At 39.8% G+C, this 11,188-nt stretch overlaps 1 protein-coding gene across 5 annotated transcripts; it reads left to right on the top strand.

Moving 5' to 3' along the window:
- Nucleotides 1-379: 379 nt before the first annotated feature.
- On the top strand, nt 380-11,065 carry LOC125514950 (cycloartenol synthase-like). 5 transcript variants are annotated; one of them, XM_048680326.1, is made up of 18 exons: nt 380-656; nt 5,049-5,234; nt 5,750-5,839; nt 6,046-6,240; nt 6,348-6,432; nt 6,989-7,155; nt 7,386-7,574; nt 7,680-7,793; nt 8,049-8,171; nt 8,248-8,331; nt 8,826-8,924; nt 9,103-9,159; nt 9,247-9,293; nt 9,380-9,523; nt 9,656-9,833; nt 10,234-10,314; nt 10,418-10,501; nt 10,681-11,065. In XM_048680326.1, exons 1-18 carry the CDS (start codon nt 456-458, stop codon nt 10,798-10,800), a joined length of 2,244 nt encoding a protein of 747 aa, XP_048536283.1. In that variant the 5' UTR covers nt 380-455; the 3' UTR covers nt 10,801-11,065. The 5 variants fall into 5 exon arrangements, with proteins under 5 accessions (XP_048536283.1, XP_048536282.1, XP_048536281.1 ...); XM_048680325.1 differs by having other exon boundaries at nt 8,248-8,370; nt 8,847-8,924; XM_048680324.1 differs by having other exon boundaries at nt 8,248-8,370.
- Nucleotides 11,066-11,188: the final 123 nt, after the last annotated feature.

The raw sequence follows: 11,188 nt of genomic DNA, 5'->3' as shown, positions 1-11,188 counted from the left end.
GAAAAAGAGATAAGCACTTGAGTCATTGACAGATGGGACCCTCATCCTACTCAGCAAATTGTCCACATAAGCACGCCACGTCAGCCCGATAGGTGGGCCCCATCTGTCGGTTTCGCTGTTTTCGCGACTAAATTTCAGCATTAGTGCTCTGCATTACGCATTACACACATTTTTTTATGCCCTGACTTGAATGTGGTACCAAGTTGTTATTCTAGCTTTAAGTGTAGTGGTTTTGGATAAATAACTCCCGTGGGCTGGTAATGGTTCTACAGTGAAAATGTCATTTAGCTATCCTATTTTTTTTTTGCGAGTGATTTAGCTATCCTATTTAAACACGGAGTGTTTCGGTATCTTCTCTCGTCTCACTCACTTGCCCTGCTGTGAAGGGAGAAGCAACGAACCAGAGTAGAAAGTAAGAACAACACCTAGCCATTCGTTTGAGTCAACTTCGATCGATGTGGCGGCTAAGGATCGGGGAGGAGGCCGGCGGCGAGCCGTGGCTGCGCACCACCAACGCGCACGCCGGGCGCCAGGTCTGGGAGTTCGACCCTGCTGCCGGCGGCGGCGCCCTAGACGACGTCGACGACGCGCGCCGCGAGTACTCCAGCCGCCGGCACCAGCTCAAGCACAGCGCCGACCGCCTCATGCGCTTGCAGGTCCACGTTTACTCCGTTCCATACCATCACCTGGCTCACTTGTCAGCTAGCTCGCTCGTGATTTCTCTTTTACGCTTTTTTATGACATGCATCATGCATGCACGGACGTAGTTTTGTTTTCGTGAATACTAAAGGCTAACGCGCCTTTCATCACGCCGTTCTTCACTTGTGGAATTAATTTTTCTTATATCTATTTGAGTGTCACGGTCGGCTATTTTGTTTGGATTTTATCAATGTTGTCTTGTGTTTTAATTACATTATGAAGGTGTTTTTTTATTTGTATATCGTGTCGGGTTTTTGCTGGAGACAATATTTTCTAGTGAAGAATGAAATTTTTTGGTGTGGCGTTGTGGTGTCTTCACACGTGTCGGTCTCAGTGCCAGTTGGTGGTGGTCGTTTGAGCCTCTTGAAAGGTCCTATCCACACTAAAATCATGAAATTGCCGCTATAACACTCACATGGATCGGCCCACGAGCTCTCGCTCGCTTAGTTTGATTCCCTATTCCTCTCAGTCGGTTAGCTTTTTTCCGCTCGCCCCACTACTCGCTCAGAAAAATGGAGTATTTTTAAAAATAAATAGGTTAGTTTAATTAAAATATGTTCAAGGATTTTTCAAAAATATGTAAATTTACAAAATCATAAATTGTTGAAAATGTTTATGAGTTTAAAATATATTCATGAATTAAAAAACATTTGCAAATTAAACAAGTTTCAAATTTTAAAAAATTTCATAAACTTTAAATATACCCGTGAACTTCAAAATACTCATGAATGTAATAAATATTAATGAAGCAAAAATATTTTTTTTCTTTTTAATGTTCACAAATTTTAGTAAACTCTCATACAATTAAAACCTGTAAGAAAATAAAGAGAGAAGGGGAAATAAAACTAAGCAATAGACAACCTTACATGCAGGTCCCACAACGACCCCACCAACCCCGAAGCACCAGAACGCTTCAAATCGTGGGAGCTTAGTATCTCTATAGATGCTGGCCCTCCGAAAAAAAACGTGAACATGCTGGCATGGTTGGTTGCAAGGCCAAGTACAATACTCCCTCTGTTCCCAACAGATGGTGTATAAAATTCAATTAAAAAAGTTTAACTATTTTTAAGTTTGATCAGATATACACATTATAAATACTAAGCTCCTTAGATTTGGAGTCTCCTAGTGCATGGGGTTGTGGGAACGTTGGGCCTATCTGTAAGGTGTTAAATTCATGAATATATTTAAATTTTAAGAATATTTTTTAATTTTGTGAAAATTTTCTTAAATTTTCAATCTTACTTTGAATTATGAACATTTAAAAAATCTATGATTTTTTTTACTTTGCAAAATTTTCAAAAATCCAAGAACATTTTTTATTTAACGAATTTTTTCAGATAAAAAAGGTAGCCGCCTTTTTATGAGCTAGCAGTAAGTGAGCGAGCGAGCGCTTCGTGGCCCGACCTATATATAACCATTGTAGCACCAATGCCACAATTTTAGCATGGAATAAGAGCTTCCAAGGTGATTAAAAAAAGAGCTCCCCGGGGGCTCCGATATAAGATTTTTTTCACCCGGAATTCCCTATATAACGCCCATTGTAGAAATTGCCAGCAAACGCACATGCAGATGGTCATGGAACGCCCTACAAGACAATAAGGTCTTAATGCTGATTTCTTTGTGCTCTTGCGATTTTTCTTTCTGTATTTCTCTTTTTGTTTTCTCCTACCAGTTTTTTCCGGTTTCTCTCTTTTACACTTTTCATGTCCTTATAAATTGAAAATATTTTAAAAATTCGTGAATATTTCCTTAATTAGTGAACTTTTCTAAAAGTTTAAGAATTTTTATAAAACTCATGAGCCAGTGTCCAAATTTGTGATAAAAAAATAAGAATTTTTTTTATAATAAAAACAATAACAACGTCCAAATTATGATAAAAATAACAATTTTAAATTTTTGAACACTTATTTTTTTTCAAAATTTGTCATTTAGAAAAATCACAATTTTTTATCTGCAAACATTTTATGGAACTCATTGTTTTTTTTAAAGATGAAAATTTTCTAATCCTAAAATCATGATATTATTTAAATCGATCAAACCCCCCCTTTTTTAAGGGAACCCGACTGAAAAGATCAAAGGAAAAAAACACAACAAGAAGAAATTGCTAGGAACTAGAGGAGTAGTGGTTGGTAACAATGCATATCAGGTTACTGGGATGACCCATGAAGGCGAGCACAATGTGTGTTTTTCTGGAAGTTTTGATGCAGAGAACATTAAATAGGAGCTCTCTAACATCCCTCGGTGGCAATACAACCAGGTTACCAGGACAAAGAAAAGGGCCAGCTCCGGGTAACCCGCGGCTGTGGCCACGATGCCGATGTCATTGTCATCCATTCATGCAGTCACATCAAACTATAAGTACATTATAAATTTTGTAATGCAAGGAAATATTCTGTCGAATCAATAGAGTCCACGTGAACCATCGAATTATAAGTACATGCACAATTTTAAAGTTACATAAATGTTTTTTAAACATGTGAACACTTTTTAGATTACATGAACATTTTTAAAATAGGTCTTAATTTTTAAATAATATGAATATTTTAAAAACGGTTTAAGTTGCTTCTAAAATTACACTGCTATTAAAAAACATAAACACCTTTTAAATGACATGAACATTTTTTTCCATTTCCATTGATTTTTTAAATAGAAATACTAAATAAAACTGACTGAAACCTCGAAATGACTGAATAAATCGAAAACCTGAAAGAATAAAAATTGACCTAAGTGGATGAATGTGACGGTGCCGGGGTATGACGAGCTCGGAGATGATCCCCGGTCGACGAGCCACATAGCGTGCGGCATACCGTTCAATCGATTCACCTAGCAGCATGGTTTGCACTAGAGTTTTTTCAGATTTAGGAATGATGGCTGCTATTGTCCATCTCCGGCGTTGCCACCACGACGATGGAGTCCAACGATGCTGAAGGCCTTGTTCGTTTAATCCTCCTCCCAAGGGGATTGGAGTGGATTGGAGAGGATTTTGGCTTGTAGGGGATCTAATCCCTCTCAAACCCTGCCATTCCCCTTCAAAAACCACCTCAACCGAACAAGGCCTAAGGGATTAGATTTGCACACGGATCTTCATGGGTCAAACTGCAAATCCTTTTTTTTCTTGGGGTCCTTTGTGCAAAGCTCTAGGACAGCTGTCCCTTTGTTTGCCTCATGGAGCAACCATGTGTGTACAGGTCTTTTTTTTGAGGGAATGTGTACAGTTATTTGTTCAATGAACATGTGGAAGTTCCTCTGAAAAAAAAACCGCTGGAACTCGGTAACGGAAACCAAGACGCCCGACTGGGCCGGCCATGGACGAGAGCGCTTTCGTGTAGAATCAGAGATTCGTAGTAGAGGGGAGCCCACGGCCCAGTTCTGTACCTCCGTTCCGCTGCCGCTGCCACCTCCGGCCGGAGCCGCCGCGGCTCTGCACTCCCACGGCGGCGGCGAAATGACGAACCCCGGAGAAGGCTCTACGTGCTCGCCGCGGACGGTCCCCTCCACGGATTCCGGGCCCTGTCTCACCAGCGCGTAACCACCTACTAACCCTCCTTGCATTTCGCCGTCTCAGCTTGTTTACTTATCCGCTGGAATGCCATTTTGCCGTCTCAGCACAGTTGGAATAAACTAGGAGATGCAAGTGAACTCGATCGCAGGCTTGCTAATTTCGTGAAAATAGGGTGAAAAGGTTATTTTACTCCGATATTTTTTTAATACCATGGAAGGGCATGCAGAAATTTAGGGTTGCATTTCAATGTGTTTTGCCATATATATATGAACAAAGGGAAAATACCTGGTAAACTATTTATCAGTATTTTTCATTCTCGTATGTTGCGAATGATAATGAATTAGATCTGAAATGTTGCAGATATGTTGAGATTATTGGAGATTTTAATCGAATTTCTACATACGTTCTCACCGAAGGCCCTTTTCACCAGATATGTCCTCTACCGTAGGCATAGGCTAAGCATATGCAACGTGAATCCAGTAAATTACACGGATACACAATGATTTGGGTCAACGGTAGCCTAGAATCACAGGTCTAACATAACCACAGGTTTAAAGTTATTTTTTGCATCTTACCGATACCGGCAGTGTTGCCACTCCTGAATTCCTGATACATAAGCTGACAATCCGGCCCCTCATGCAAGTGCTCAAATGGCATAGAAAGGCCATGCAAGCCAGTCAGACATGGATTTGCTTAGGATTTAGGACTTCCTGCCAGCAGCGCCATTTTCGTGCACATATTTTGCTCATGGAAATGCTATCATTTGCACGTTAATTTCTTGTTCTCGGTTTTTATGGAGGTTTAAATAACTGCACATGACATTGCAAAACACTTGCACCATTTGCAGTTTGCCGAGTTGACTGCTCCTAAGCTGGACATTCCTGGTATCAAGCTCCAAGAGCATGAAGATGTCACCAAAGAAGCTGTTTTGACCTCTTTAAAGAGGGCAATCGGACAGTTGTCTACTCTCCAAGCACATGATGGACACTGGCCTGGGGATATCGCCGGTCCTATGTTCCTTCTGCCGGGCTTGGTAGTTCCTTTCGCTCATATACAACAGTGAACTGGTTAAGATTCCTTAGTTATAGCCTTCTCATGTGTTCTTGCACTAGCATATCTCGTCGTATAATCAGCTAACTTCCTAACAAGTTGCTCCTGAACTCTTAGAAAATATAGAACTGCGCCAAAGGGCTCTTCGAAGACAGTATCCTCTGTTAGTATCCTTCTTCTGAATTATTGGAAAACTAGTGCCTAAGCCTTCTTGCTCGGTTAGTTGCTGCTTATTTTGCTGTTCCCGCCTTCAGTGACTTCCTTTTGGTCTTGACTCTTCAGTAAACTTTTGCCTTCCTCTATTGATCTGTTAGAGCTCCTGCAACTGTTCAGAAAAGTGTGAAAGATCTGTATTGGTTACCAGCTGAGCGTCACTTTTCTCACTTGGTTTCAGCATTGCAGATATTGTGGCATCTCATTCTACGTTATCCTTTGTTTTGTTGTACTTCTGTATGAGAGAACTGGGCCATTTGGTTTTCTCACCTTTTTTTTATTCAGGTAATAGCACTGCATTCGACTGGTGCTCTTAATACTGTCTTATCGTCAAAGCATCAGAGGGAGATACGTCGGTATCTCTACAATCATCAGGCAAGGAAATATCCATCTTAACAAAACGTTCTTAACTATAATATTTTTACGCAAACAAAATCTGGCTTTGCAATCCACATGATGTGTGTTTCATCTCATTCCTTATGTCCACATTACATCTCACTACTACCCTAATGTATATGCCACTACTATTTTTGTTTATGCTTTTCAAAGAAAGGGACAAATTTCCGTGAATTTAAGTGCAGAACAAAGATGGAGGCTGGGGATTGCACATTGAGGGCCCAAGCACCATGTTCGGTTCTGTCTTGAACTATGTTACCTTGAGATTACTTGAAGAAGGATCAGATAGTGAAGATGGAGCCATTCAGTTAGCTCAGAATTGGATTTTGGATCATGGAGGAGCAACCTTTACAACATCATGGGGAAAGTTTTGGCTTTCGGTACGGAGGTTATGCATTGTTTTCTTTTCTGTTATCTGCTTTGGTCTTGTTACAAGTGTAGTTGTTTCAAACCCAGAGAGGTGTTCTGACGTCTCTACTTTCTTAAGGTTCTTGGTGTATTTGACTGGTCTGGTAACAATCCATTGCTTCCAGAACTATGGTTACTACCATACTGCCTCCCATTTCATCCAGGTTTGTTTCCCCCTTAAATACCTTTTCGCTTTCTCTTTTGGCTTGTATTTAGTTATCTGGAAATTTTATCATAATGACTAATAACTCAACACTGGCAAAATTTATCATATAAACTGCATGGAATGCTTGTTTGACTGTTAGTGCAGATGATCAGTAGAATATACTGCAAGTATAGTTCTCATGCAGCTGACCCTGGGAAAGTTTATTTGACAGATTGGCAACAAAACCATTTTTCTTTTTTGCAGCAGAACAAAAATCATTTTCTATCATCACAAACTTTGTCAGAAGGCAATAATTTTATTATGCCCTTCTCTGTCTGATGTATTCACATTTATTAGTACTCCCTCCGTCCCAAAATAAGTGTCTTTGATTTAGTACAACTTTAGTACAATATTGTACTAAATTAAAGACACTTATTTTCGGACGGAGGGGGTATATATTATCATAATCTAAAGTTGTACTAAATTAAAGACACTTATTTTGGGACGGAGCGAGTATATATTATCATAATATCTTACCTTATTATCTTTGCTAAAATATTCTGCGTCGCACACAGGGCGCATGTGGTCCCATTGCCGAATGGTATACTTTCCCATGTCTTACATATATGGAAAGAGGTTTGTCGGCCCAATTACACCAACTGTATTGAACTTACGGAAGGAGCTCTATAAAGTACCCTATGATGAGATAGATTGGGACAAGGCTCGCAGCCAATGTGCTAAGGTTCGTTGGAACTTGTTTCGTCATGCATGTGCCAAACCAGTAACAACATAAAGTAACTTCATATTATTATGCTATTGAGAAGTTTCTGCTCTGCATGGTTTTTGATCTGTAAACGGACATGGCTCCTGTGTCAGTATCACACATTTTTATTTATTACTTTAGGTAGAGATCTCCATGCAGAATATAATTATAAAATGTTGCTTGAAAGATTTTATTATAATTTACTGTAGGAGGATCTGTACTGTCCTCATCCACTGGGACAAGATATCTTATGGTCCACTCTTCACAAATTCGTTGAACCAGTTCTGTCGCATTGGCCCGGAAGCAAATTGAGGGAGAAAGCTTTGAAAAATGCCATGCAACATATTCATTACGAAGATGAGAACACTCAGTATATTTGCAGTGGTGCTGTAGGGAAGGTATATCTAAAATCATGCCGTTATTTTTAAAGGGCATGCGTTTTTTTTCTTGTTCCTGTTTTCAGTTGATTATTGTGAAAACTGATAATACAAAAAACTGTGCAGGTACTGAATATGCTTTGTTGCTGGATAGAAGATCCTAACTCACAGGAATTCAAACTTCATATTCCAAGGATCTATGATTATTTGTGGGTTGCTGAAGATGGCATGAAGATGCAGGTTATTCTTTATGTTGTCCTTGATCCCAATTTTTTTGCTTTCAGTTGCGGTGACTGCTTCACAGGTTACTTAACTTAGTTAAATAGCACAGGAAAGTTACTTTAGCATTTTCAGTTAGCATGGTGTCTATTTTTGTCATTTATTAATTTGGTCCAGATATACTCTGGAATCTGGAGAGATACTAAGATATAGTGCATCTTTTCTTTTGGCTTGATATGCTAATACCAGTGTTAAGAAATGGTCCTGTCACCGTAGGGTTATAATGGCAGCCAGCTTTGGGACACAACTTTCACAGTTGAAGCTATACTGGCTACGGAACTCACAGAAGAGTTCTGTCCTACTCTTAAACTAGCCCATGGCTACATAAAAAATTCACAGGTAAATTTTGATACTTAATTTTCCGGCCAGATTAGGTCATCGTTTGACTCAATTTCTGTTATCTGTTCTTTGAAAGGTTCTTCACGACTGCCATGGAGATTTGAGTGTCTGGTATCGTCATATATCTAAAGGTGCATGGACCTTTTCTACCGCCGATCAGGTTTGGCCTGTATCAGATTGCACTGCACTAGGATTAAAGGTGGTACCGTCATTCTAAAGTTGATATCACCAATTACCCTATGCAGACAAACTTTCAAAACTTGAGCACTTGCATTCATATAATTATTTGATTTTCACTTGATACTATTAACAGAGTGATTCCAGAATGTTATATTCTCATCCATTATTTACCAACATGATAAGATATGGTCAAAGGTGTGTGTTGGAGACAGTCTCGTTGTCCAAAATGACATTTATTTTCGAAGCCTGTTAACAGGTGAATGATGTTATGATGTTGTTTACCTGTAAGGATATGATTTTGGAAGTTCCAGCATTTGTTCTTCCAGGTTCTTGGAAGTAGGGACTCTCTTTAATGCACAAAATAACCAAAACAACTCTCAAGTTTTAGATCTTATATTCTTTTGTGGTGTCGTGGTCATCATTTGAATTATTGTTATAATTGTTCAAATTGTTGCCATTCCTCTTTCTCATCAGGCCTCATTGTTGTTGTCAAAGATTTCTCCAAAAATGGTTGGTGTATCAATAGAAGCCAATAGACTTTATGACGCTGTCAATTGTCTCCTTTCTTGGATGGTATGCATATCCCGTTTTCAAACCTCTAAAAGCTAGGATCATTAGTTCTCTTTTGCTCTATGCTCTTATGGATTTATCTATGATTCTAACTTTCTTTTTGCATATATGTTTGCTTAAATTTTCTCTAACAATATGCTTGTTTAAATTGGGTGGAACTAAGATAAACCGTTTTTTACAGAACGGAAATGGCGGCTTTGCATCATATGAACTCACCAGGTCTTATGCCTGGCTGGAGGTGAGTTACAACTATAATGAGAACTCTAGACATTCAGCCTTTTGTAAATAGTGTTTTACAATCTGACATGCTTTTAAAACTGTTCAGTTTCTCAATCCTTCTGAGATCTTTGGGGACATAATGATTGATCATCCGTAAGATTTGATAACCCTATTCTTGTTACCATGCTGATTTGTTGTTTTTAAGAGAAACTGAACTGAGATGTAAACTGGACTGGCAGTGTTGTTGAATGTACTTCAGAAGTGATCCAGGCCCTGACTGCATTCAGAAAGCACTACCCTGGACATAGGAGGGAAGAGATAGACAAATGTATCCATAAAGCCGAAAACTTCATTGAGAGTATTCAAAGAAGCGACGGCTCATGGTTAGTGTTGAAACTCTGTTCCGGAAGAAAAGAATGTCCAATACACAGGCATCTTTTGATGCTTTTTGGTGTCTTCACTCAAACACAGAAACTGCTGCCATTATTGCTCATTGTGTTGTCTATTTGCAACAGGTACGGCTCCTGGGCTATTTGTTTCACCTATGGGACATGGTACGCAGTGAGGGGATTAGTTGCTGCTGGAAGGGCATTCAAGAACTGTCATGCTATTAGGAAGGCCTGCGACTTCTTGTTGTCGAAAGAGACTCCTTCTGGTGGCTGGGGAGAAAGCTATTTGTCATGCAGGGATAAGGTACATTCATTTCTTCCTAGTTCCTAGGTAATGCCTGTTGACGGATGTCTGTATGCAGCGGTAGCTGCGGTACAACCAGAAACAGATCAGTCCGCGATTGATCATAAGTATGAACGCCTGATTTACTGTTAGCTCAGAATTAGCAGTTATGTCGAGATCTATTTACAAGCAATAATATCCCTCCATTAAAAAAAAGCATCATGCTGTTCGTCCAAAGAGCTTGTCTTCAATTCCTCCATTTTAACATGGCACATATATTACATACAGCGCAGCAAAAAAAAAAGTTATGCTTCCATAGATCAATCAAACCAGTAGCGAACCAACATGTATTGTTTTGATATTTTTTTCTGCAAAAGAGAACTAATCTGACCTGGACATTTTTTTTAATTTCTGCAAATAGGTTTACACCGAACTTGAAGGAAGGCGCCCCCATGTAGTCAATACCAGTTGGGCCATGCTGGCCCTAATTGATGCTGGGCAGGTTTTTGTATTTTCTTTTTCTCCTCGATTTGGCATTGTTCATTGAGGCATTCACCAGGCTCATTCATATGATGATATCTGCATTTCAATTTCCGTTGGAGCAGGCCGAGAGAGATCCAGGGCCTCTGCACCGGGCAGCAAGGGTTTTGATTAACCTACAACTAGAGGATGGCGAGTTCCCTCAGCAAGTAAGTATGCCGCGAACCGAGCAGTGAAACTTTTCTCTTGTAAGGACACTCTCATGAAAACCACTGTCAAAAGTGCTTAGATTCCAGACACTAACTAACTGGCAATCCGGCATTCGGTCGCTGTTCTGTCTGCGTTTGTTCATGACCGTTGAAATGGTATTTTCTGTTTTGTGCCACAGGAGATCATCGGCATCTTCGCCAGGAACTGCACCATCAGTTACTCCCAGTACAGGAACATCTTCCCTATCTGGGCGCTTGGAGAGTACCGCTGCCGTGTCCTGACAATGCCTAGCTGCTGATCCGAGTCAGAAGCGCAGCAGTGCAGGTCACACTATCTGCAAATGAAATCTATACGTACTGGTACGTACATACCTTCTCAAGGCACTGAAATGGTAGACAGAGGAAGAACTGTACTTGTAGTATTATTGTACACTATCTTTTTTCGAGAAAACGCAAAAGAGCTTGCGTTTCCTGACTATTATTGTACACTATCAGAGTCCAAATAAATGATTGGTGTATAATTATGGAATAAGAAGTCTGAAAAGATGATACCAAGATGCTTAATTATGTGTATGTTTTTTTCTTTCGGAAATGCAGTTCATTTTTCACTTCATGCCTGCAATCTTGAATGGCCATACCTGCCAGTCTCCTGTGCTCATGTTTTTAGAACTACCGCCTTAGGCTTTA

The sequence above is a fragment of the Triticum urartu genome, chromosome 6, assembly GCF_003073215.2.
Source record: "Triticum urartu cultivar G1812 chromosome 6, Tu2.1, whole genome shotgun sequence".
Classification (NCBI taxonomy): domain Eukaryota; kingdom Viridiplantae; phylum Streptophyta; class Magnoliopsida; order Poales; family Poaceae; genus Triticum; species Triticum urartu.
This window is presented reverse-complemented; position numbering and strand designations above follow the sequence as displayed.